General features: G+C 41.9%; 1 protein-coding gene across 5 annotated transcripts; it reads right to left on the reverse strand.

Moving 5' to 3' along the window:
• Positions 1-4,888: 4,888 nt before the first annotated feature.
• Positions 4,889-27,945, reverse strand: arhgap32a (Rho GTPase activating protein 32a). 5 transcript variants are annotated; one of them, XM_028969469.1, is made up of 21 exons: positions 27,696-27,945; positions 23,665-23,746; positions 23,300-23,388; positions 22,514-22,598; positions 19,012-19,095; positions 17,803-17,940; positions 15,777-15,869; positions 15,522-15,644; positions 14,798-14,875; positions 13,482-13,563; positions 12,740-12,889; positions 12,501-12,603; positions 12,269-12,413; positions 12,109-12,191; positions 11,572-11,679; positions 11,344-11,489; positions 10,848-11,073; positions 10,116-10,270; positions 9,833-9,907; positions 9,182-9,748; positions 4,889-8,302 (listed from the first exon to the last, which is right to left on the reverse strand). In XM_028969469.1, the coding sequence occupies exons 1-21, from the start codon at positions 27,797-27,799 to the stop codon at positions 6,171-6,173; spliced, it is 4,848 nt and encodes a 1,615-aa protein (XP_028825302.1). In that variant the 5' UTR covers positions 27,800-27,945; the 3' UTR covers positions 4,889-6,170. The 5 variants fall into 5 exon arrangements, with proteins under 5 accessions (XP_028825302.1, XP_028825301.1, XP_028825297.1 ...); XM_028969468.1 differs by lacking the exon at positions 27,696-27,945 and adding an exon at positions 25,175-25,415 and having other exon boundaries at positions 10,116-10,267; XM_028969464.1 differs by lacking the exon at positions 27,696-27,945 and adding an exon at positions 25,175-25,415.

Consider the following 27,945-nt stretch of genomic DNA (forward strand, 5'->3'; position numbering starts at 1 on the left):
ACCCATCACCCTGAGTGAGCAGTGGGCAGCCATGACAGGTGCCTGGGGAGAAATGTGTGTGGGGACAGTGCTTTGCTCAGTGGCACCTCAGTGGCACCTCGGCGGATCGAGATTCGAACCGGAAACCTTCTGATTACGGGGCCACTTCCTTAACCGCTAATCCACCACTGCCCCTGTGCCACTGCGGTGGTGGGTCATATCATCTCATTGCCAAAATATTACCTATTCTATCACTGAGTGATGGAGAAAACTGAATAAATACCACCCACTTAGTTAAGAGAAAACATTATGGATATACAGAACAGGTCACCCTCCTGACAATGAGTTTTGTTTTACTCATAACCAACCACAGGGTGCCCACACACACATCTTTCATTTACATTTATGGCATTTATCAGACGCTCTTATCCAGAGCGACTTACCTGTAGCAGCTTAGGGTTAAGTGTCTTGCTCAGAAACACAACGGTAGTAAGCTGGATTTGAACCTGGGTCTTCTGGTTCATAGGCGAGTGTGTTACCCACTAGGCTACTACCACCCTGTGGTGATCTTTCACTCACAGTCAACAGTTCAACTAGGGTGCATGCGTTTGGACTGCATGAGGGAATCAAAAAACCTGGAGGAAACCCTCCCCAACATGGTAAGACCATACAAACTCTGCGCACCTAGCTGGGGTTCTAACCACCTTGGAGGTGTGAGGGCACATTGCTAAATGCCTCATAAAAGTGCTGCCCTGTGGTTTTTTTAAGTGTAGTTTTTTACTATATGTTCAAATTTATTATTTTGACACCTTTGAGGTTGTTATTTTCAGACAACGTTCTCTGCGCCCAGCCTGTTCCCTATTCATCTGTGCTGTGTTTTTTCCCCATTTCATCTGTGAGCAGGAGAACTGAATTCTGCTGGTCTTTTTTCTTCAGTGTTGCAGCACTCTCTCATGTCTGAAACAGGAATTGCACCTGAAACTGAACTGAACTGAATGGCCCAATAACATCTGTTCACACATGAAATGAGAACAATTGTTTTTTTTATGCAAAAAAAACGTTTTTCAAGTCAGTTTCAAAGCAGTACAGATGAACAAGGACAGAGCCGTCACAGAACTATAGGAACAGTACAAAAATCATAGTGTAACGTGCCTTTATTTTCAAGACAATGATGTGTACCTAGAGGGAAATATTGCTTAAGTAGAGGATTTTTTACTTACAATCAGTGACTTACAATCAGTATTGACAGGGACAGTCCACCTGGAGACACTCAGAGTTAAGTGTCTTGCTCAGGGACACAATGGTAGTAAGTGGGCTTTAAACCTGGGCCTTCTGCTTTATAGGATACTACCTCTACCCCCTATAGGTCCCTACAGGTTTCATATATTGTAAGATTTATTTTTCAGAGCTGTTTATTGTTAGACCTTCTTATGCATTAATTAACATTGGTTTAATATCCAACCTCACAGGGGAATTAATTTCCAAAAGGCACAATTTATTCACCATCAAACCTGGTTTAAATAGAGAACTTAAATTGCTAGTTACAATAAATAACGTTGACTGTACCGGTGTTATGGTGGTGACCTGGTGACCTGCGCATGCAAGCGTTTGTGTAAAAACTGTGTTTCTGCTGAACATAAATGAATCGGTCACATGTCAACACAGACAGCAGAAATCGGCAACATCACGCCGATTTGCTTGTTATTTTGTCTGTCAGTTTGTGCCGCAGCGTGACAAGTCGCAGCTTCCCAACTCCATGAACTGTGTTTAATATATCGTTAATAAACAATGTTTCAAACTTATTTGATGGATATCCAGCGCTTTGTCTCTCACTTGGGAGCCGATTTCTTAAATGGACCAATCAGCTGCCATCAACATTAGTAGAAAACACAAGAAGAGCCCTCTCAATAAGAGCTTTTCTTTGTCTCATTGTGATTGCCTTATGTTTTATCATTTGTGGTTTATTCTCAGAGTTAATGCTTGCCTTTCGGACTCTTCAAGACTAACCTTTTTCTGAACTTTTGGATTGCCTGGGCTTCGGCTGCTCTCATGAACGCCCCCTTTGTACCATGACACCTGCGGGAAATGACCTTTGCCTGAAGTTTATGCCACCTTCCTCTTCCATCCAGCCATGGTAAAAACATCTCCTCTTACATCTCCATGGCTCCGAACTCCCTCGGCGCTCTCCCTTCCCGTGCCAACCCCACCCCTTCCCGGGCACGCTTGCTGAAATGCCAACGGCCCTCCAGTGACTGTAAGCCCACTGACGCTTTGCTGTCTACCGCAATATCTGCTCATGTGCCTTCTGGACACCCTCCTGACAGTAGCGTTATTGTTGGGTTTGAATATATTTGATATAGGCCATTCATTCATTAAGGTAAATGTTATGTTATATAATTTTAGAAATTGTTATAATCTGATCAGGAATATGTTTTTGTTTTATTTTTTAGTTTCCCCCCTGAATATTACCACCTAATCTTGGTCAGAGGGTTTGTGTGCCTCAGTGACCCTAAGCTCAGCCTTCAGGTGGGACACTCCTCACATTTCTGTTTGCCCCCTCATATATGCTTGTCTAGAACCGGCCTTGATAATGCCACACATTTGTCCTGGACTTCTGGCTCACCCATAACACACATTTACCTCTGATTCTGAAATAAAGCTAGAGCATCATTACAGATTGGCACTTCTATGTTCAAAGGAGAGGTGGGATAAGAGCAGCTTGAACATATATTGGTCGTCTGTGGTGCTGAAATAAGCAATTTTAGATATATTACAGATAATTTGGGATATTTCTACCTCACTGTGTGAGAAGTTAGTGTCAGTCTAGAATCCATGTTCATGTTCAAAGTACTCATTCCAGTGGTCACATGACATTCAGTGGGACAAAAAAAGTATATGGCAGCCACCGATTGAGCAAGTTCTCCCACTTAAAAAGATGAGCTTTTTAATGAAAAACATTGAAACAGGAAGGTTTTGTAAGTGTATTAAAACATGAGTAAAACCGCTTTCCAAAAATAAGAACATGGATCTGTTACACAGGATACAGATTCCTTTTAGGCATCTATTACAAACTGCTCCAATGAGTGGTAATGAATCTGCTTTGCAACAATTATGTAGTGTTAATCACTCAAAACTACGGCAATATGTGACAATATCAATATAGCTGCAATCACTGGTTCAAGTAATACCATTATTAACATAATTATTTATAATTTTACAAATGCATTATTACAGCACATCTAGACAATCCTGGGCATCACCTACAAGGTGTAGTGACACCCTATCAAGTTTCATTAGAACTGGAAACTGCATTCATACATATCTTTCAAAACTAGCCTGGTGAATGTACTCAACTGATGCTGAATCTGCCTTTGATGAATGTCCCAGCATGATCCACAACAAATTTCAAGCAGTTTTAGCTTCATTCATGGTGGGAAAAAACACAGGTACAATATGCAATTTTACTCATGAATGGACATACAGGGAGTGCAGAATTATTAGGCAAATGAGTATTTTGTCCACATCATCCTCTTCATGCATGTTGTCTTACTCCAAGCTGTATAGGCTTGAAAGCCTACTACCAATTAAGCATATTAGGTGATGTGCATCTCTGTAATGAGAAGGGGTGTGGTCTAATGACATCAACACCCTATATCAGGTGTGCATAATTATTAGGCAACTTCCTTTCATTTGGCAAAATGGGTCAAAAGAAGTACTTGACAGGCTCAGAAAAGTCAAAAATAGTGAGATATCTTGCAGAGGGATGCAGCACTCTTAAAATTGCAAAGCTTCTGAAGCGTGATCATCGAACAATCAAGCGTTTCATTCAAAATAGTCAACAGGGTCGCAAGAAGCGTGTGGAAAAACCAAGGCGCAAAATAACTGCCCATGAACTGAGAAAGCGTGCAGCTGCCAAGATGCCACTTGCCACCAGTTTGGCCATATTTCAGAGCTGCAACATCACTGGAGTGCCCAAAAGCACAACGTGTGCAATACTCAGAGACATGGCCAAGGTAAGAAAGGCTGAAAGACGACCACCACTGAACAAGACACACAAGCTGAAACATCAAGACTGGGCCAAGAAATATCTCAAGACTGATTTTTCTAAGGTTTTATGGACTGATGAAATGAGACTGAGTCTTGATGTGCCAGATGGATGGGCCCGTGGCTGGATTGGTAAAGGGCAGAGAGCTCCAGTCCGACTCAGACGGCAGCAAAATGGAGGTGGAGTACTGGTTTGGGCTGGTATCATCAAAGATGAGCTTGTGGGGCCTTTTCGGGTTGAGGATGGAGTCAAGCTCAACTCCCAGTCCTACTGCCAGTTTCTGGAAGACACCTTCTTCAAGCAGTGGTCTGCATCCTTCAAAAAAAATATGATTTTCATGGAGGACAATGCTCCATCACACGCGTCCAAGTACTCCACAGCGTGACTGGCAAGAAAGGGTATAAAAGAAGAAAAACTAATGACATGGCCTCCTTGTTCACCTGATCTGAACCCCATTGAGAACCTGTGGTCCATCATCAAATGTGAGATTTACAAGGAGGGAAAACAGTACACCTCTCTGAACAGTGTCTGGGAGGCTGTGGTTGCTGCTGCACGCAATGTTGATGGTGAACAGATCCAAACGCTGACAGAATCCATGGATGGCAGGCTTTTGAGTGTCCTTGCAAAGAAAGGTGGCTATATTGGTCGCTGATTTGTTTTTGTTTTGTTTTTGAATGTCAGAAATGTATATTTGTGAATGTGGAGATGTTATATTGGTTTCACTGGTAAAAATAAATAATTGAAATGGGTATAAATTAGTTTTTTGTTAAGTTGCCTAATAATTATGCACAATAATAGTCACCTGCACACACAGATATCCCCCTAAAATAGCTAAAAATAAAAACAAACTAAAAACTACTTCCAAAAACATTCAGCTTTGATATTAATGAGCTTTTTGGGTTCAATGAGAACATGGTTGTTGTTCAATAATAAAATTATTCCTCAAAAATACAACTTGCCTAATAATTCTGCACTCCCTGTATAGTCTACATTCACATGAACAAGTTCACATGATGAACTTGTTTTATGGATTTATGGATTTGAGAGTTTCTAGGATATATATGTATCCCATTCAAATCAGACCACAAGTAACTTTTTGGCCTTTTAAGATTTGCAAATTAAAATTGGATTGGTTGTATAAAAAGTCTGACCTGTGAAAGAAAAGAAAATGTATTTCAGTGTAAATTTTTTTATTAGCAGGTCATCCAGTTACTAGTAAAATATCAGACATAGCTGATATAATCCAGTTCTCTTTGATCACTCAATCTGTTCAGTTTATGGTTTATTTTTTTGCAAGCATAAATACATTTCCAAAGTATGGTCTACCTGTAGATTGATTTCAGAGATCTGGGGTTACCTCAAGTCTCAAAACTTTGACACTAAATAAATTCTGAATAAATATCTTCCAAAATTTCAGTACAATTAAATTACACATAGATGTTAACAATTATCAACTGTTTCATCATAGTGAGTACCTGTAAAATTGCTAAGTGTATAACTGTCTCTAATTGGCTGTCAATATTTAAGATCAGGGCACATTGTGAATGGGCACATTGTACCCTGATAGTGTGAAAAAATGGCTAATGTGACCTTGACATTTAGATTAAGCTGCAAACACGCAACAAAAAACTTCAACTCTCCCAACCTCAACACAATTTCTTTGTGACAATTTAACATTACTCTGGAATGAAATTACTTGTGCAGCTGTGACATTGCATTATATGAGAGCACATTCTTTTGTGTGATTTAAACCAACATGGCTATTCAGTCAGTAATATTTCTACTAGTTTGGTATGTCAAAGAAAAATTCTACTTCAAGACTTTCAGTTTTAGTTACCATGACATTGTAATAATGGAATATATTCCATTCTGAATTAATCATTTTGCATGTACAAATACTGCAGTAATGGCAAATACATAAAGCAATAAATCATTTTAAAATTAGCTGGCTCAAATAAAAATATTTAGTTCCTAACATTTGTAAAATATATTTAAACCAATATGATATTGGTATGATATTGTACAGACTGAATGATGTGCCATCCCTTCAGACTTATTTTACAGATTATTCAGGTTCACTTTTTTTTTTTTTCCAACTGTCCTGCAGAGGTCAGATAACTAAACCCTCATTTGGTTCAAGACTTCATCACTCCACATAAACCTCTGGTTCAGGCCTCATCTGTGTTTGCACAAGGCCTCCCTGAGTCCAGGCAGTGGTGTAGAGGTTGTGGCCCTGAGCGGGCATGCAGCTGTGGCCATGGAATGATCCAGAACGAGGGGCTCTGAACTGTCCAGCACGGGCAGACCCTTCTGTGCTGTTGTACTGGGAATAAACAAAGCTATGGGTTCTCCTTTTGAAGTGCACAGGGTTAGGATCCAACCCAAAACGATCCTTTTGAAGGTGGCCTTTGACACTGTATGATCGCTCTGGCCAGTGCAAACGTTGAGCTGCTGATCTGGCAAACACATAATCCTCCTGTGGGTAACATTTGCTGAGGGTCCTGTACAACAACTGGTCCTTTCGGCAGTGATGGACACTGCTGCCAGCGCCACTCGAGTAGTTATGTTTGAAGTCTGGGCAGCTGTATTCCTTGTGCAGTGAGAGGTTTGGTGGCAGAGGCCTGCTTTTGTTGTGGTGCTGAGAGTAACTTCGGGCAGGACAGCGTTGCTTAAGTAGAAGGGCTGCCCTAGCCCCCATTTGATCTTCTGTACCAAGGTGCTCTGGTTGATAAGCATTTGGCTCTGACATAGGGTGCTCTGGAGAGCAGTGGGAAACCATTGTGACTCTACACAAGCCTCCAGGTTCCTCTGTGGATATCAGAAGATCTCTTCCTGAATTTGTCCTAGGACTATGGATTTGCTCCTCTGTCTTAAGACACCCCTGAGATGGGTTCAAATTTGCACTGTGGGCTTGACCTGGCCCCCATGCCATCCTGTTCATGTAACCTTCCCTTCTTACAGATTGGAAATACTCATTGCTCGTCTCAGAATTCCACACATCAGATGTATCATTTAGCTTTGGCAGGAAGCACCTATCTCTGAACTGATAACCCTGGTTTTTGCAAACAGGAATGACATTGCCTGAAGTGTCAATGTAGCACCCAGACTTGACTCTTGCCTTTAAAGGGGGTGCTGGCACATCATGAATGTTGTAGGATGGAGTGAATCCAGACTGGTGTGACCTCTGGCAGTCGACATCTTGTGTACTGTTTGAATAAGGACTGTATCGATAGTGTACCTTCCCGTTCTCAAAGTAGGGGTGAACCTGCTGGATCTCCGGTGGGCCTGGTCGTGAGAAGAGTTTGTTATAGCAGTGCTGGCGCTGTAATACTGGCCTATCCTCTGGTGGGGCATGTAGTGAGCGAACTCTGCGAATGGTTGGGAACACACGGGTAGCATCCATTGGAGGGTAACGTTGCCCACCTTGGTTGTAGTGCTCCCCAAAAACCTCCTCATGCCTGTAGTGACTTTTGAACTTGATTGATTGGTGGTGGGATCTTGGACGCAAAGTGTTGTAGTGGTGCGACTGGGGCAAGTGATGTGATGGTAAGTTCCCAGGCTGCCTGTTCATCACTCTAACTCCTTGATGGTTGTAGAAATCGGGTGGATCCTCATGTGGACTCAGAAGGTATGGAGAGACGGGGGACAGGGAGTGTGATGGTGAAGGAAGCATGGCGGGTAGAGATGCTTCAGCCAACACAGCACGATAGTTGGAAGCATTGACCACCTCCCTGTTCTGGAGAGCGGCTGTGGTCAGGTGGCTATGTAGAGTGCGGACTGGAGGGGTGGGTGGCTGCAATGGAGATCTTTTTAATTTAATACCTCCACATAGCCGGGCCTCATCACCTGGATTCATCCTTTCTGAGTCACAGTGATGTATGGCAGTGGGTCCAGCAGGTGCTTGGCTCTGATGGTTGTGATCGCCTGATATGAGTGCTTCAGGGGTCCTGAGACCACTACAACCACAAGATGGGTAGAGATTCTCTGGTTTATTGATTTCTGCCAGGTACAGTCTACTGGGCCGCACGGAGCTCTGAGCTGGGTCAATTGTACTTGAGGTCTGCTTAAGAGGTGGAGGGAGAGGAGGGTCGGCTCCTGCTGGAGATCTCAAGGAAGGATGTCTTTCTGTAGGGGATGTGGTTGACTGAGACTGAAGAGAGGCGTGCTGGGCAGATTGAGCCAGCTCCAGAGCAAGCAGTCGAGCAGCACTCTTAACTGGAGGAGAAATCAGAGACAGTGGCCTGACCTGTTCAGGAGGGCTGTCTGAAATCCGTGCATCTGTAAGACAAGGAGGGTATACAAGGGTTAACCTGAGGTATCAAAATGATTTCAGCACCCTTGACTACTACTATTATGTGAGCAGAAGATTAACTACTCACCAAATCACCTGATCACCAAAAGGTAAAAAGTTAAAGATTGCATAGTTCTTTTAATATTTTAAATATTTTTTATTAATATTTAGTTTTACAAATGCAAAACACCCAAACAATGAAAAGGGCCTGAAGCAAAGGTTGAGTTAGTACATCCCTGTTGTTTCACAGCTTTTTAATGCTTACTTTGTAGTCAGGTAAGAGTTCTGATTTGGGGACTTTTTTTTCCAATTTGTTCTGCAAAATTATAATTCTGTGACCATCTGGGGCCATTTTTCTGGAACGCCAGTCACAGATTTTCAATAATGACAATACCTGATGGCTTGTAACTCTTGAGGGATTCTTTCATACTTTTTGAGGTGTTTTGGATGATTACCTTATAGTATAAAGATGTTTGCTTCTAGAGATTACTGCTATTTATTTTAATACATTCTGCACTACACCATTGAAATGTTCTCTGCATTGCTCCCATGCTTTGTAGAGGTGTTCTACTACTGGATTTTGCCACCTTTTTTTCTCCAAACACACTGCTGCAAAATGTGGCCAAAAAGCCACAATGACTTCATTGTGCATAAGACAAGCAGCGATGGTTCAAAATTAGATTATTTTCAACCAAGACGCATCAAATTACAGTGATGATTTAAGGTAGTGGTGGCCAGTTTATTGACTCGTAATCAGAGGAAATCCCCTTGAGAAAAGGGGATTGAGCAAATGCTCCCTGGGCGCTTTTCCTTCCTTGTTAAGAAAAGAGTAAATTCAGACAATATAAGCACGCAGATTTACTGACCTGTGGCTGGCTGTTTTGATCGTGGCTGCATGGCCGTTGCCCTGTTTGCTGCACTGTGAGAGCTGATGCATTTAAATGCAGATCTGTTTGGTCGGACTTCAGTTCCCAGCGATGGCGAGGAGGTTAGAGGCGTGGATGATACTGACTCTGCTACTACCATCGGGGCTTTGACATTCTCATTTTCTTTGACATCTCTGGTTGCAGAGGTGTGAACAGTGCCATCTTCCAGGTTTCTATGACCCACACCACCTTCAACAACAACAGAGGTGTTCCCACTGCAATCTCTCTTGCCCAATGCTTGTCTGTTCTGAGGGAAAGAGGACTCTGCCCGTGGTGAACTGCACTGGAATGACATGGGGTCAAAGTTTAAGGTAGCTCCAGTGTCCGGGAGGTTCTGATAATCAAGGTTGGAACAGAGTGGAATTGAAGGCAGGACACTAGACGCTGACCCCACAGCACTAGTGAATCTGGGAGGATTGGAATGGGCCTGGATGTCCAGCAGTTCCTCATTGAAGGATGTGGATATACAGTCACTAGTCGACAGTGGCCTTCGAGCCCTCCTCTCACCTGCAGAATCAAACAGCAGTTCAGCAAGCATCCAGCCAAGAAGCAAAATGGCATCATGTCCAAAGACGTTACCAAAGACGTTACCTTCAAAAATATGTGAGGACGTGAGAGACTCTTCACTTTTGGCTGAGCGCAGTGTTCCAGAATCTCCTCTTCCACCTGAAAAGATTTTTAGCTTGTTTTTTTTTTTGTCTGCATGCATGTTCAAAAAAGGACATACAGTCAAACACAATCAAAATCAATGTGAGACGCACATACTTGTCATTAGGTTCATGCATTTAGTTTAATGATGAAAAACTAAAGGTTTAGTTCATAAATATATAAAATGGGTGTAGTATGGAAAGGTTAAGCTGGGTAGACATTGTACCTGGCAGGGGTACAGTTTTGATGTCGCTAGGCTCACTGGGGTGGCGTTGGAGTTTGCGCTTGGCTGTAGAGGATGACTTTCCCAGGTTGAAAAAGGAGCGCCAATTTCCCACTGGAGATTTCTTGGTCTTTGCTGGGACCTTCTTTTTCTTCCTGCTGGCAGACAGAGAAACAAATCTGATATTAGTTAAACCAATCTCCAATTAGTCACTGGACAGATTGTTCTACAAGTGGGTGTTGAGGCTTTTACACTCTTTTTAAGCCCCTAGCAGTTGCATGTTGAAGTAAACTCAGTGCAAAATCAAAGGTGATCCATGCTCTGACGGAAAGATGGAATGAATGATGATGTGGGGAGTCTGAGCATTGTCAATCGTTCCAACAGACTCAAGCTTTTTAAAACTAAAAACATCGTGAATGTTCATCTTCTGGGTGTCAGAAATAATTACACAGCAATAAAAAACGACTAAATTGGTTGTTTAAGAGGTTCCTCCAGTCCAGGGTTCAGATAACTAGCATGCACTCACTTTATGTTTCTATATATCCAGTGAACATACTTGATGTGACAATTGTGAACACTCCCCATGCACCTTTTCTACTATAACACTGCAAACAATTTGGCCATTAGACTACAAGCAGCTAAACTGTGAGCCTGTGAGTGTCACATTAGAATCATGGCAAAAATGGGGCACAAGATAAGCTTCACATTCTTTTAAGTACATTTGAATGTAAATACCTGTCAGCGGGAAACTCAATGACAGTGTGGAACCGACCCTGCAGAGCAGCAGGACCTTCGCCCACCTCAATGTACTGACTCTGGGGACTCTGGAGGCTGTGGGGACTGTGGGGACTGTGGGGACTGCTGGGAGAGAGGAGCTGGGCTTGAGCCTCTTCCAGACTCAGCAGCTTGGTAGAAGGAGAACTCAGCAATAGGGACTTAGGGCGAGCTAGAGCTCCATGACCTGAAGATCACAAAAGGTAAAAGGTACATACCATGAATTAAACAACAAACATCAGCAACAAATTAGTTAGTAAATATGAAAGTATAAGTGTCCTATACATTTTTTACACAGATAATCATCATTGCTATTCTAACAGCAGACAATGAAAGTGAAAGAAATTACAAGAACTAAATAAAACTAAATAAAATGAAGTATAATAATAATCTCCACTTTGTGAACTGTTTGTGAACTCCAGTTTGTGAAGTGTTGCAGCAAACAACATAGAAGTACCTGCTCCATCTCTGATGATTGAGTTGAGTTTGGAGCTGAAGAGCATGTCTACATGGTTGATTATGAATTCCACCACCACTGACTGGATGCGCACCTCCATGAAGGCAGATGTTCCATTGAAGCAAGCCGACTCAATCTGTTTTGACCTGCAACATGTATTTCTTTCAGTGAATTTCTTGCCATTTCACACCATGCAGGGGTGCTGTATGTATGATGGGTGAAGTGTACCTGAGGAGATTGGGGGCCCAAACAATGGCCAGGTTTTTGCAGTGCATATTAGTGATGCTGCTGAATGCTGCCAGGCATGACAAGTGTCTCATGAGAAACTCCAGGGTCCTATTGGATGAGAGGTGGGATAAAAAAGAAAGAAAGTTTATACAGTCTTATTAATTAAAACGAATGAGTTCATCCAGTATTACATTCAGCTGCAGCTGAACCCATTCCAGTTCTGAGTTCTGTAACACAGAGGAATCAGAATGACTTCACACAAATGCACAGCTAAAAACCTACATAACCTACATAATTAAAAAATCTGCTTGCTAAGACTAACAACCATAGGTCTTCCAAAAGCATTAAAATGATTGATTTAAACTCTTGAGGGCACCAAAGTATGAGAGTGTGCAACAGGTATCTACTTTTAACAGGGTTCTTACACCTTTTTCCAGGTTTTTAATGATCATGTTTTTAAACATTACTGTGGTAAACAGTGAGAAATGAAGAGCTTCTTTGTTTGGTCACTAGAGGGCAGCAGAAGCCGAAGCAAACCTGTAGTGAGGAGGAGGCAGCTGCTGGATGACATCATGGATTTTGACCAGCCTCTCCTCATCCGTAGCTGCTGACACGGCATCCTGTTAACCAACAGAGTGATCACACAGAGTTCCTCTTCAGCGCAGCAGAATATGTGTGCTAGAGGTCAGGTCCTTACAGAGAATTTGTCGTAGAGCTGGTAGGTGAGCAGCGGGTTAGGCAGTTCTCGGAAATACAGTTTGCAGAGAGAGCCTACAGAATGGATGTCCTGAATGTAGGCTTCCTTTGTGAGGTCTGGAATATTCTCTGAGTCAAAGTCGTGCCTATAACCAAAAACAGAATAAAAATTCTCATCTAACAATTGTAATTTGCTTCATTGATTGATGTAAAATGCTTTAAACTGAGCTGACCTCAGTCTTTGGATGTTGGAGGTAATGCCTGACAGTCGGTATATACCATCCACAACCCCATGCTTTTCTATGAACTCAGTACAGCTCCTGATTACCTGGGGAACTAAACAGAAAGAGTTCTCTGCTGTCTAAGCATGTTTGTCTATGACTGTGACCTCATGAGTATTTTTGTATGTGGTAAGGCATTATGTGCCACTCAGAACATGAGAGGATCAGAAAGACTCCCCACCCCAGCTCACCGTCATGGCCTGAGTTGAGGAGATGTTCCCCCAGGTCACAGCCAAATACTCTCTCCCTGAAGATCCCACGCTGCTTCAGCTTCTGTTTGCTGGGGCGGGACTTCATGAAGCTACGCAGGAAAGTGATCAGCTTTCCATGCTTCTTGGATACTGAAGAGGAAATTCAAGACAGTTAATCAGACGTGTCTATACTGGGACATGTAGCCTGACACAGGTTAGACACTCTCACTCACTCTCCATAACAACATATTCCTATTAAGATGGGTCACCAAGGGTGGGGCGCCAAGTCACCATAGGTTATGCAGAGCTACTGTATGACTTGATCTTATAAGTGCAGAGGTTTGCAATTCAATAAACTTAATTAATTAAAGCTTGCTTTACTCTCTGAACACTCTTGAACATACAGTGTTGGAGAAGTCCTACAAACATTCAAACTTTTGAATTTATGTTTTAATTTTTTTAAAGATAATCATAGAAAAGAGTTATGAAAGCCCACATTTACCATGACATTCCTTAATGAGTGTCCCTCTGACCAGGGATATACAACAAAACTCTGGGCTTCTGTACATACGTAGCCCCATTCCTTTCCATCCAAGGTTAATTTTAGGCTTTGAAGGCCCCCACCCAGTTGGACTCATTACCAATCATTACCAATTGTCCATCTACTACAAAGTCCATGCTTCTGAACATGCTTCTGAAAAATACTGAAAAAAAAATTTTATTTGTATTGGAAAAAGCAAACCTGGCTTGATCATTATGTTGGTCACAGATGGAGGGATCTTTTCACTTATTAATTCCACACAGTCATAAGGAAAAAACCCAACCTGCAGAGGTGAAAAAGGAGAACACCTATGATTATTTATAGTGGTTGTGGTTATTTTTAGTGGGCAGTGGTGGCCTAGTGAATATGGAAATAGACCCGTAATCTGAAGGTTGCCAGAAGCACTGTACATATTTTGTTACGTTACAGCCTTATTCCAAAATGGATTTTAAATCATTTTCCTCAGAATTCTACACACATCACCCCATAATAACAATGTGAAAAAAGTTTACTTGAGGTTTTAGTACATTTATTAAAAAACTGAGTCTAACAATGCAAACGGTCATGAAAATAAAGGAAACACATTAAATGAGAAGGTGTGTCCAAACTTTTGGCCTGTACTGTATACATGTGTTTTCATGATTTTTTATTATAAGTAAATTTGCCAAAACCTCAACACCCACATGGGCATTCAACACCAGTATTCAGTTTGCTGCACGTTTGCATGGCATCAAATAAATGCTGCATGCAACGTTCTTGATGTCAATTTCTGCCGTAATCCTGACTGTCACGTCTCTGGGTCATGGGGAAAAGGAGGCTCTGGCATTGCGTTAGGTAAGGATTTATTAACAAGCAGAACTCAAACCAGGCACGATGGCCGACAAAAGGAAGCATAAAATGAGCTGAAACAAAACCCTATGGCATGTGTCTAATGAAAGTGGAAACTACAAACACAAAGTAAAGAGTTTCCAGTGGTCCTCATTAATGTAGCCTAATCAGCGGGACCTGTATATGAAAAGAGCCCTGTTGTCATGCTGATTGGTGCAGGCTGCGGACCTAGCCGTGACACTGATGAACCTTAAACAGCGATGAACAGCATCAAGCAATCGCCAGTGAAACACAAATCAAAACGAAGCAGAGGGCGTTCATTTCTAACGTCTGACTCAAATTTTTATGCAGAAAACCACCACACAATGTCATTATAATTTACATTTACAGAATTTATCAGAGCCCTTATCCAGAGCAACTTACAATCAGTAGTTACAGGGACAGTCCCCCTGAAGCAAGTGTCTTGCTCAGGGACACAATGGTAGTAAGTGTAATTTGAACCTGGGTCTTCTGGTTCATAGGCGGGTGTGTTACCCACTAGGCTACTACCACCCCATAATTTAATCTATTATGTTCTGTACTGCAACGATGCAGTATCATCTATATCTGCATCATGATGCATCCATTATGAGATTCATTTCAACACCCCTAACAAAAGCAAAGCAGCTATGGACACAACAGCATCATACCTGAAAGCCATGCTTGCCTCTCCACCAACCAGTGTCTTCCTTGGGAGGCATGTCTATAACTGACACAATATCCCCCACCTTGAACGGAAACAAGGACACGCAATGTTATTTGAGCAACAGCAACACTCTTACATAGTCTTCCTCATGCTGTGGCAGTGCATCTTATTGGTGCATCTTAATTTAATAAAAGGAAGGTGATAATTAAAACTATAACCAGTAATTTCAGTTTGTGATGTACACTACAGTAATTCTACCTGGAATTATGATAAACAGGTATAGCAGAGCAGGACAACCTTCAGAGGCTGTAGAGGATGACTTCAGCTCGTCAATTTTCATAAATTAACATATTGTAATGTAGTTCTTACATCAAATTACATTTCAAGCAATTTCAATTTAGCAAACCATTTAAAATCTGAATAAAATGTGTGTTCTGCTATGCTGTATAGTCTTCATAACTGAATTTTGGTCAAGGTGACATTGAATTCACAGGGCGTTCATATTAAATCATCCATTTTCACTCATGGCTAATTTAAAAGTGACAGACATGTTGCAGAACCATCTGAGCAAGCCACGGTGCTGCTATAAATTTGCACCTGGAGCACAATGGAAAGTGACATCATAACCAATTCAGCTGCTTTATGAAAATACCGACTTTACAAAATCATCCTCAAATCATCTGTGACTTTTGTCTTCTACTGTAGGAAGAACATAAACTGGAACTCACCTCAAAAGATAACTCATCTGATGCCTGGGCAGTGTAGCGCTTTATGACGTGAGCGGCAGCGATGGCGGGAACGTTTATGGAAGACTCATCGTGCACAAGAAGGTGGTTCCCCTTATTGTCAATCTGCAATACAGATGGTTTTTGGTGTACTCTGTTTTGATCAGTGGGTCATTATAATTATCACTGAGTCATAATAGCATAGATGTACAAAAGGTATAACTGGATAAAACTGATGTAAGTGATAAATCTCTGTACCTCCATCCATGTGAGTACCGGACCACAGTTAATCTTATTATCAGCAATGGCAGAGAGCCGGGAAAGATACGTGGCCAACATCAGGGGCAGTTTCTGAAGACATAAACCAGAACATGGCATCAGGATTAGAACAGTAACATTAGTTCTTCAGCATCATACATTTTGTTTAATTACTGAAAATAATTTCTCTATTTCTAGTTGATTTGATTTCTATTTTTCTAGTGAATATTATATATATTTGAATATTATATATATGCGTAAAAAGCCTTATTGCTTCATCACATTAGTTCAGCATCATAATCATCATCACTGTAATGTAAATAAAAGGAAAATATTTTCATTTCAATATGTTTATGTTGAGCTGGTAACCATTCAATATGAAATTGAAGAAGAGTTAAGACTAACAATTTTACACATATAAATGACACATAAATTGTTGTGTATACTTTGTTAAAGAAAATGTATGCAGCAGCTAAGGCACAAATTATATTAATAAACACCATCACAGAACTGAGCCTCTGTTAAACCTTCATCGTATTTGTTTGATTAATTTTTTTATTAACCAAATTCTAATGTCTGTAAATTCCATTTTGTTGTTGCTTCCACTGTATATAAAGTAAAGATGTTAGCAGAAATGCTGATTTTGAGTGCAAAGTGGTCATGGATACCATAAGTCAGTTCATCAGGCTGCAATAGAGCCAGATTAGATGATGCAATCAGAGAAAAAAATAGACTATAATCACAATTTTATAAATATAAAGAGGTTAAACCTCCCCCTTTTCCAGGGCACTTTAGTCTATTGCCAGAAAAAAATCCTGCACTACTATAAACATCACTAACATTACTGCCCATTATGCCTGTAAGCCAGAATTTACAGAGCCGTGTCCAGCATCTGCAAGGCAGAGAGGTTCGTCTACACCAGTTCAGTGGTGAGAGTCATCGAGTTAATCAAAGAACTGGATTGCAGAATGATTCAAAACAGATCCTTCAGACTTTATCAGTGGTTTACCATTATTGCCACGAAAGCCTGAACTGTATAATTAGCAGAGTTTTAAAACCACACAAATCTGAATAGGCTACAGAGGAAAGAGTAACATCCCATAATTCCTTCCATATGGCAGTGGTATTGCAATGACTGAATCAACAAATGCAGCATCAACAACCACAGACACAAATTGTTACATTCTGTCCAGAGATGGTCAAGTAGCAAAGAAATATACTCCATTACTCCATGGAATCAGATCACTGCCTTTAGTCCAATGTCTACATTTGTGAGCGCTGCTCTGTGCATTTGTGAGCACCATCTATACTTGAGGATTTTGATTTATGTTCATTTGATTAATGGCAGTGTTCTGATTCCATAGTAATAACCTAGATTTTTTCCAACTTTCTTTCTTACTTTTACCACATACAGTTTTACAATGAATAGTAGTTTCAATGGCATTATCTATTATTATGTTGTTTTTTTTTTTTATCAAAAACAATTTTCAACCGGGATACCAAACACATATAAACACACGTACTGTTGTGTGTAGACTGCTGTCAGTGTAGCTTGTCACCATGTATGATGGACTCACCAGTAAATTCCTTTCTCAGTTAACACTGAATACATTTATCAGGTATTGAATGTTAGTTATTAGTTACAATTAATTTACTATTGGATTGACTTTACACAAAAATAGACAAATTATTTGTTCTGTTTGAACAAATGTCTGAAGAAGCCTGCAGAGTGTCACTTTGCCACGCCGTTGGCCACATTGGCTGCCACTTTGGGCTAAGAAAACTTTAATCCATGTGTCTACCTTCCTGAAGAATATACATGTATTTGTGCTGCCTTTATGAAAAGCTAAAATTGTCAAATAAACTTGTGTCAGGACTTTATAAGGATTTTATTAGGAATTTATAACCAGAAAAAGCGTAATAAATAAATAAAATTAAAGGGAAGAGAGAAGGTGGGATAAACCGCACACAAAACCCACCGACTACTTAAAAATACATAAATAATAAAAAATAATAACAATGTCACCTCAAATTTATCCTTCAGCTGATAGGCTCTGGGCAGCTCTGGCAGCTGCGAGAAGCGACGGTCATAAATGCAAAGGTGGAGATGCTTGTCCAGCACGCGGAAGTCCTCATAGGAACGTTTCACTACCCAGCTTGCGCCCTGCAGAGCAGACACACCACAATGCAGGACAGAACCCATCACAGCTTCTACAACTCCAAAACATCAGTATTAGGGGTGTGACGATACAGGTATCCCATGGTACCTCAGATTATGGGTCATGGTTTTGGTTTTGTCATGGTTGGACCAGATCCACGTCTGTGAATCATCTTCCCTTATTTCATAATTGTGTACAACTGTTTATAACGTCCTAGTTTGTATCACATCCTGGCCGGATCATTGTATGTGGTATGTCTTGTCTGATGTTACTATGCCTGTGACTGGTTCACTTTCTGTACAGGTTTTGTGCATAAATAGAACAATGCGTGGGTTATTTTCTTGTGTTTTATCTGAAGTGGCAAGACAGGTCTGTTCAAAATTTTGGTAGACAGTTGCCATTTTGCTTGTAACAGATGTGAAATGCACCTTTAAGACAGGCTGTGTTATGTGGTGGGGTGGAGCTCTCAGCCTGCATGACTTACTTTAGTTGTGTTATATGCCACACTGGGACTGGGTGGCTTGTAATGAGGTCTTGTACTTTGCTTTCACTTTTGAACAGAACAGTAGCAGTGAAGAACGTGTGACCTCTATTTTGTTTCAAATCTGGACTCATTCAACTGGCCATAGCAAGGTTGAAATATCAAAAATGAATAAATTAATAAATGGCAAGTGAGTTCAGCTGCCGTTTCAACAGTGTCAGAGAGGGGCAAGTGGCTGGAGGCACTACACTGATTGGACAACTAGAGGTGCCCATTGGCACTTACAGTTTATGTCCAATCACTGTACATTTTTGGACCAATTTCAAAATGAATTCCAAAACTGAAATCCTGTGGTCCATAAGAGCATGTTGGACTGTGAGGTATTTTATCAAGTAATGTTGTATCCTTAATTTGTACTGTGCACTTTGCTACTGATATAAGTGTAAATAGTGTTCAATAGGCAACTGAGAAAGACCCAAGGGAGGAGATAAAAGGCCAATATAAGCAGGGTGCATTATAAAGAGCACAAACATATTTCACCACATTCTAACAAAAAAAAAAAACGATAACAGAAAACTGATTCCCTCCAACATACTTGACAGCAGATCTGTGTCAGAAATCCCAGCTCCTTTATGTCAAAACTACTGGGTGTAACATTTTTTTCATCTGCCAAAGAAAGCTGCAGTAAGAGAGAGAAAGAGAAAGGGGGGGGGGGGGCATTAGAATGTGATCAACAAACCCTTTATTGCATCAGAGATGATCACAGGGTGACACCATAGTGCGAGACACACTGATTCACAGCACCAGACAGTCATAAAACACACAATGCACCTCTCTTACGCCACTGACCTAAAGAGCTGGTTTTATGTCCATACCATACTCAGCAGCACTTAATTTAGATCACAAATTGGAGAGAAAACTTGCAGTCTAAAGGACACTGAAGGATTGGCGTCATAGACGTAAAAATTAAAAATGAACTCATAAAAAAAACTCACAAAAAATACACACTCTCTTAAAACTGCTGTAATGTTAACTTTTATAGGTTAAAATAATGTGGTTACACCGCATTAAAAAAACATAAAAATCTCTTCAAACTAATTTGCCCCAGACTAGGCCCAAGGTTAACAAAGGAAATGTTTTCCTATGGACCTGGGTGTGTGGATTTTCATTGATGCTTTATCTTCCAAGCATGCCATGCCTCTTTATTCATTTTAGCACCATATTGTACCACCAAAGCTTAAAGAATGCAGGTGCAGATATGAAGCTGCAGAAGTTCCAAGGACTAGACAGAGGCCCTGTCCATATGAGAATGGCTTTCTCTAAAATGTGACTGCATCCACACGTTCTTAACACGAAAACATGACACTGTTTTAACAACCCCTCCACACCTGTAAGTGGCGCTGTAACTCCCCAATCTACTTCTCCTCCACACTGCTGATGCAGTGTTATCACAACTCCATTGTTTTATGTTTGATATGTTTGGGGTTATCGGTCAGGATGGAGGTTGAGCTAAAACGTCAGCGTTTTCACAAAAAAAGCCACTTTGCTGTCCACACGAATACGTGGAGAAGAGAAATTCACTCTGGAAATTCACTCCCGTTTTAGAAAGCAACCATTCTGGGTCCCCTGTAAAGCTGTCCCCATGTGGATGCAAGGCGATCCTTTAAACCGCATCCAAGCCTACATCTGCTTCTACCTCCTAAGGACATTGACAGATCTCCTTGCCTTTGGGTCTTGACACTTTTTGATTCCTGCCAATGCTGTATGCCCCAGATAACAGGAGACACTCCAAAAGAAACAAAATAAGAAACTTGTCACTAAAATAAAAAAAAATGTCAATTAAGTGCAAAAAAAATGTATGTGCTGCAGGTGCTGTTTTAATAAAACAATGAGATCTCATAAAAATTTTGTCATAAAAGTAGTCATAAATTTAAACATAAATATTTCATAGTCCAACAGTTATTTTCATAAATAAAAATTAGCCCAAGTTTGCAATGGATCTGAAGTGAAAGGGCTACTTATTTTTAGCAAATTTATATTGAATCCAAAACCAGGTTACACAACAGGACTGTAAATGACCCAGTTATCCTCTGCAGCCCTGCACTGAGGTTCTGGCAGGAAAGACAGAATTCAAACAAGAAGTGAGAGATTTCATCTCCTCCTCCTTCCTCTCACTTTATACAACTATAAGCGACTACACACCATCCTCCTCAGTACATGTTCCTTTAAGACAGATGCAGCTCCTGCAGCTGACTCATGCTGCTGGAGACATCCCTAATTCAGGATAATGACATCACCGTGCTGCTGATGAGAGGTCGGTACTCACAGATCCTGAGTGCGTGTGCCACCCCGAGGCCCAGCGACACCCCGGACCCGGCGCAGTGCGTCTCCTGCTATAGAAGGTAACCAGTGCGTGGCGGGTCGCTTTCTGTCCGTTTTGCTCGAGGACAGGAGCGTGCAGAACCGCAACCCAGCATGAATACAAGGAGCATGCGGCAGCAACCGTCTCTCTCTTCCTCCTCCTCCTCCGTCACCCTCCCTCCCTTTCTCCATCTCTCTCTCTCTCTCACTCCCTCCTCCCAGACGCAGACAGAGGCCGAGAGCAGACAGCCGCAGCATCTGCATCCCCTCTCTATGAGAAGAAATATCCCATAACACTGTAGAGATACGTCTGTGAAGATTCTCAGTCATCCAGTAGAGATGTGCCTGCTCACTCATGATAGAAGAATATATATATATCTATATATATCTCCTGAATTCATCAGAGCAATTTCATAGTTTCTTCAGAATTCATTCACGCAGCCCCTTCTCTGGGAATTTTACTGCTGTGAGATTGTGGTTCATGAATGATGAGGATGCCACCAGCAGGCTGGAAACAGAAATGAATCATGTTATCGTGCAGTATGAAATATGATTACCTGACCTAATCCAGGCATGGCCCAGTTTAAAGCGCTGAATGCCACACAGATCCTGATTTCTAATCATTTTTGTTATGCACACAAGAAAGAAGATCACAAACAATGAGAGACCATGGTCAATATTTGAATAACATATTAAACTCAGAATTCTAAAAAAAAAAAAATTATTTGTTAAAAATAAAATCCCTGGTGCGCTGGTGAGTGTAAAAAAGTTCAGATTCGTCGTGTGCAGAGTGAATGCTGAGTGGCCAGTATGACTCCACGTATGTGGTACATCCGCAGTTCTTCTGGGAATTCCGCCATCAGACACTGGACCCTGACTGAAACTCACCGTTCTCATATTTCATTTTAGTCGTAAAGAAAAAAAAAGAGAATTTCCCATGGTGGGCTCAGTTAGAAGATGAAAGCGGGACCAGACCTGGAAATCTCAAAGACAGAAAGGAGCTCTTTCAGTTTAAGACAGTGAATCCAGTCAGGCACCGTACAACACACCCACATTCAGCAACGACCTATGGGAATACAGCTACTGTTCCACCAGCTCCCACTGCAGAGACCACCAAAAAATACCCTGCAATCTGCTTCCCGTGGCATTCAGGGACACTTTTTCATTTTCAGTTCATTTTCACTAAGACAAGACAATCCCAACGCAATCGTATTTTATTCGTCTTCCACATCTCCCTGATTAAAGCAGAGACACAGCAGAGCAGGGCAGGCACTGGGCATGCCCAGTACTATCCACTGTTTCATGATGTCACAAGCCGACCAGTGACCTTGAGATCTGCAGCAGGAGAAACGTGGCAGACCCTGCACACAGAGATTGATGCACAGAAATGCACACGCACACTTCAGATATGTGCCTGCACGCATTTAAAATCAAATGGACTTGGGATTCTGCCAGCAATCAGAACCAGCGTTGTGAGTCCCACACAGACATACTGCGAGCAGGGTGCAGTTGCACACCCAGCCTTTAATCACTGCAGCCCTCTACTGGCCACAGAGCAGCAATGCACAAAGTCCACCAACTGTTGGAAGTCCCACCACCCTTCAGACATCTGAAACAGTCCACATGAGCAGGCACTGACATGTGTAACTGTAAGAGAGGTCTACAGAGACTACAGATCAGTCCACAAAATAGAAATAGAACAATCTGACAACAGAAAAATCCACACCCTGCATTACCTGGATGCTGCCAAAGTCCACGCTGTCGTAGTGGAAATGGGCGCAGTCAGCCAGTCGGGGGAAATGGCCTTTTGTAATAGAAAGTCTACAGGAACAGAGAGATCATCATTACTCTACAGACATGGCACAAGAAACTAGAGATGATTTGATAAGGATTTCTTGGAACCAATTGCAGAATAACGGCTACTAGAATTAGAATCTGACTTGACTCTGATTCAGGTTACTTTTGACTTAAGTTATTTCAGAGGAAACTGAAAAAATAAATAAATTTAGATAATATAAAATACAAAGACAATTAATGTAAATATACATATTTTTACTTTCTTCCATACTACCACTTTTCAGTTTATCTGTCTGTAAATATAGATTATCAGAATATAAAAAAATGATTCTTGAGAAAAGACTTATGCTGATATTTTTATAACACAGAATTACATTTCAATGTAATATTTGGAGTCTGAGGATATTATTTGTAAAAACAATTAAACCTTGTAACAGGCCAATCTCCACATGATTAAAGACCACAGTCTCTGAAAATTTTCTCTGTGTTTGCAGAGAAGCACCATGTGATGTGCACCATGTTCTACACTTTCTTGTAGCTGCTTCCCTCATCAAAGTGCCACTTTAAACAGGAGATGTCCACCATATTCTTTGTAGCCATTCACAGACATCTCATATATTTTATCTCATATATTTAATCTGATCAGCTGATCAAATCATCAGCAAATATTGATCAATGACCAATAGATCAGTGCATCATAACAACAGATGGATTTGCTCGCTTACTTCCTGATGTTCTTGACCTTTATGCTTGCGGTGCTGATTTTGGAGCACAGTGAAGACTCTGGGTGCTCAGATGTAGCCACACTTCTCCCCTTAAAAAAACAACAACACACACACACACAATTCATGAAAACTGACACATAATCTTGTATGAATCTTGTGAAGTGTATGTTTTTTATTCATGTGAACAACATCCAAATGCTTTAGAAATGTTCAGCAGTGCAATAAAGGTTTAACTTGAGTGGTAGAATGCAGAGAGTTTCTATAATGTTTTTAATGAATGTAAAACCTAAACTACACAGGACAAGAACAAGCAACACATCTTCTACAGTATTAAAGGGTGTGTGTGTGTGTGTGTGTGTGTGTACCGTATCACTGTCCTCCAACTCAGTTCTGTCATGTGGAAGGATTCTCCCTTCTTTCTCCAGCTGATGACAGGGTGACATTTCTCTAATGGACAAAGAAATATTCACTTTTTGTTGTTCAATAGTTACCTAAAAAGAACTGGGAACATTGCAATTTTACAAAAATGTAAGCACCAAAATTTTAAATAACATTATCCAGCTTACTCAAATTCAGGCTCAGGCTCATCACTGAACCCATAAAAGATCGTTTGCAATGTTATCATATAACCTCCTTGAGAAGTTAAATAAAAGCCTGCCAAAACTGAAATCAGATTGGATTATTTTGTGAAGTAACCAATCAGAATGCTGTTCGTCTTTGGATTAGGAAACACATGCAGAGATCCACACCAGTGTTGCCAAACAAACGATAATTATTGTATTTGTACCATAATTTTTCGATAATAATTTTACTCCTTTATTTTATGGATAAGTTATTTTTTAGCAAGACCAGGAACAGATCTCTCTGTTTTCATCTGGTTGCACAGACATACTCAGCTTGTTTTATGCGCAGTCATCTTACGTGCCTTTACTGCCTACCAACGCCCAATGTAACATATGGCGACGCACAAAGTAACATCGCCATCCGACTTAAAGAGATGAATGGGAGAAAGACACCAGTTTTACTGGGTGGTTAAAGCCTCCAGCTAGCACTAACAGTAAAGCTTCCTGTCACTGTTACAATGTGCAAATGATATTCTGGGCTGTTCAGTGTAGGGACTAACACAGGTAGAGGCGCTGTTCTGCCCAGGGTTTCTTTTTTTTCATCGATCAAGTCTTTTTAATCGCCTAGCCCTAGTACATACATTCATATATTCTACAGCAGTGTCATGATACTTTAAGAAATAAACAAAGAAATCCAAACTTTTATCGAACCTGAGTGTTTATTTACACACCTCTAGTGTGATAGTTGTGGACTTAGAAGTCGCAACTGTACATGTGTACATATTTCTAGATTGGATTTCCACACAAAGTCAGGAAGTTGCTGCAGAGTTCTCAGTTCCAACCTGTTACATTTCAGCCCCCTCATGCATAAAAAAGACAGATAGTTTGTAAAATCACTCATTATGTTGCCCACCACTAGATCGTATGATCGTGCGATTATAATTTATGAATGTATGTACTAAAACAGATCTCTGTGATTGAATCATGATAAGTGTATAACCCCATAATCAGAAGGTTGCCTGTTCGAATCCTGATCTCCCAAGGTGTGACTGAGGTGCCACTGAGCAAAGCACTGTCCCCACACCCACTGCTCACCAAAGTGATAGGTTAAAAGCAGAGGACACATTTTGTTGTGTCACCATGTGTGTGTGTGTATCACAATGACGATCACTTCACTTTCACATCCATACCTTTTTAAATAACATAGTCTCACATGATCGGGATTGTAGTCTTAATGACTGATCCAACTTTGATGTAATGTCCTTAAAACAAGTCAAAATGAGGCTCAGTAGTGTGTGTGGCCTCCACATACCTGTATGACCTCTCTACAACACTGTAGAGATGAGGCTGATGAGGTGGCGGATGGTCTCCTCCCAGACCTGGACTAAAGCATCCGCCAACAGTCTGTGGTGGAATGCGGCGTTGGTGGTTGGACCGAGACATGATGTCCCAAATGTGCTCAATTAGATTAAGGTCTGGGGAACGGGCAGGTCCATAGCATCAATGCCTTTGTCTTGCAGGAACTGCTGACACACTGCAGTCACATGAGGTCTAGCATTGTCTTGCATTAGGAGAAACCCAGGGCCAACCGCACCAGCATATGGTCTCACAAGGGGTCTGAGGATCTCATCTTCGTACCCAATGGCAAACACGGGGGGCTGTGCGGCCCCCCAAAGAAATGCCACCCAACATCATTACTGACCCACTGCCAATCCAGTCATGCTGGAGGATGTTGCAGGCAGCAGAACATTCTCCACAGCCTCTCCAGATTGTCATGTCTGTCACATGAGCTCAGTGTGAACCTGCTTTTATCTGGGAAGAGCACAGGGCACCACTAGCAAATTTGCCACAGTTCTCTGGCAAATGCCAAACATGCTGTACGGTGTTGGGATGTAAGCACAACCCCCATCTGTGGATGTCAGAGCCTCATACCCTCCTCATGGAGTCTGTTTCTGACTGTTTGAGCAGACACGTGCACGTTTGTGGCCTGCTGGATGTCATTTTGTAGAGCTCTTGCAGTTTCACCTTGCACAAAGGCGGAGGTAGCGGTCAAGTTGTTGCCCTCCTACGGCCTCCTCCACGTTCCCTGATGTACTGGCCTGTCTTCTGGTAGCACCTCCATGCTCTGGACACTAAGCTGACCGACACAGCAAACCTTCTTGCCACAGCTCGCATTGATGTGCCATCCTGGATGAGCTGCACTACCTGAGCCACTTGTGTGGGTTGTAGACTCTGTCTCATGCTACCACTACCAAAGCAGCACTAGCATTCAAAAGTGACCAAAACATCAGCCAAAAAGCATAGGAACTGAGAAGTGGTCTGTGGTCACCACCTGTTGATGATTCCATTTGCAAAACAGCATGTGAAATCGATTGTCAGTGTTGCTTCCTAAGTGGACAGAAGTGTGATTGACTTGGAGTTACATTGTGTTGTTTAAGTGTTCCCTTTATTTTTTGAGCAGTGTACTAACTGTGAATGATTTAACACATGATACATTAGGGGCAGTGGTGGCCTAGCAGTTAAGGAAGTGGTCCCGTAATCAGAAGGTTACCGGTTTGAATCCTGAGCCGCCAAGGTGCCACTGAGGTGCCACTGAGCAAAAGCACCGTCCCCACACACTGCTCCCCGGGTTCCTGTCAAGGCTGCCCACTGCTCACCAAGGGTGATGGTTAGAAGAAGAGGACACATTTCGTTGTATCACCATGTGCTGTGCTGCAGTGTATCACAATGACAATCACTTCACTTTTATAACCTATGGTGCAGTGGCAGCCTGGCGAGTGAGGACTATGACTCGTAAGTCCCCATGATCAAGATACCATCCCCACTGCTCCCCGGGTACCTTTCATGGCTGCCCACTGCTCATTAAGGGTGATTGATAAGGGTGAGAGGACTATGCTATGTGTGTCACAGTGATAAGAACAATCACTTTCATATCCATGGCAACTGTTTTAGGCTTGACCTTAAGTGTATCACGTTATGTCAAACATTGTAAAATAACAAGGTCATTATCTATACCAGTGCCGCTTATCCTTTAACCATAAATGCAAACTCTGAATGAGTGTTTCTTCAAATGCACTTGTGAACTGGACTCCAACGTGTATACAAATCACAACAAAAGCAATAACTTTACACTGGATCTAATCGGAATTATAAATGGGTCTTCAGGTAAACAATGCAACTCTTGAGCCAGTCAGTCACAGATGTAATCCACCCACTGGCACAAAGAGCTCAGCTCCACTCTCATCTGAAACATGAGCGCCTCGGCTCAGCTGAAAAGGGCGACCAGCTTTGCTTTACAAAGAAAAGCCAGAAAGAAGGGAAAAGGTGCAACGGGAGTCAGTCATTTCGAAAGAGAGGGAGACTCTCCCAAAGGGTGCTGCTGATGGGACACACCCATTAGTAGGAAATGTCAGCAGGTGGGATAATCTGTTATTTGTTAAAGATTATCCCACAAAGGCAAATTAATGGTCTGTCTGCATCGGTAGACCTGCATCCACACTGTTATCTCCAACTTTCTGCCCATTGAGCATATTACGCAAATACAGAACGACAGATACAGAGCACAAATATGGCAAATATCAAGGATGAGGTGATGAGGAGGAGGTATTAGACGTGAGGAGAAACGTGACAGAAGGACACTGCTGATGCAGATATAAGGAGAGTCAGAGCACATCTCTCTCTTACACACACACACACGCACACGCACAGGTGCTGTCAGAAAACTGCAGACACACACACACCTCACTAGCATGCCATCGCACGTACGCACACACACACACGCAGCATGACGAATCACAGCTCTCGGCTGCTGAGCCGATCCGGCTGTAACTCACCTTCCCCGGGTGAACAGGCTGAGCGGTTCCCCCTGAAGCTCTGGAACTGGTGGCTCCTCTGCCGTCGCTCCGGCGGCAGCCTCCACTAGCCTCCCCGCCTCCATACCTCCTCACTGCAGCCACCGCAGCTGCCACTGGAGGGGAGGGGAGGAGAAGAGGCCGGCCCTCCGTCTCCGGCAGAGGCAACCTTGGCAAGGAAACAGCGAGACGTTAACCCACTGTGAGCCTGGCCGGGATCACACGTCCTCAC

This window comes from Denticeps clupeoides, chromosome 2 (genome assembly GCF_900700375.1).
Source record: "Denticeps clupeoides chromosome 2, fDenClu1.1, whole genome shotgun sequence".
In the NCBI taxonomy this organism is placed as follows: Eukaryota; Metazoa; Chordata; class Actinopteri; order Clupeiformes; family Denticipitidae; genus Denticeps; species Denticeps clupeoides.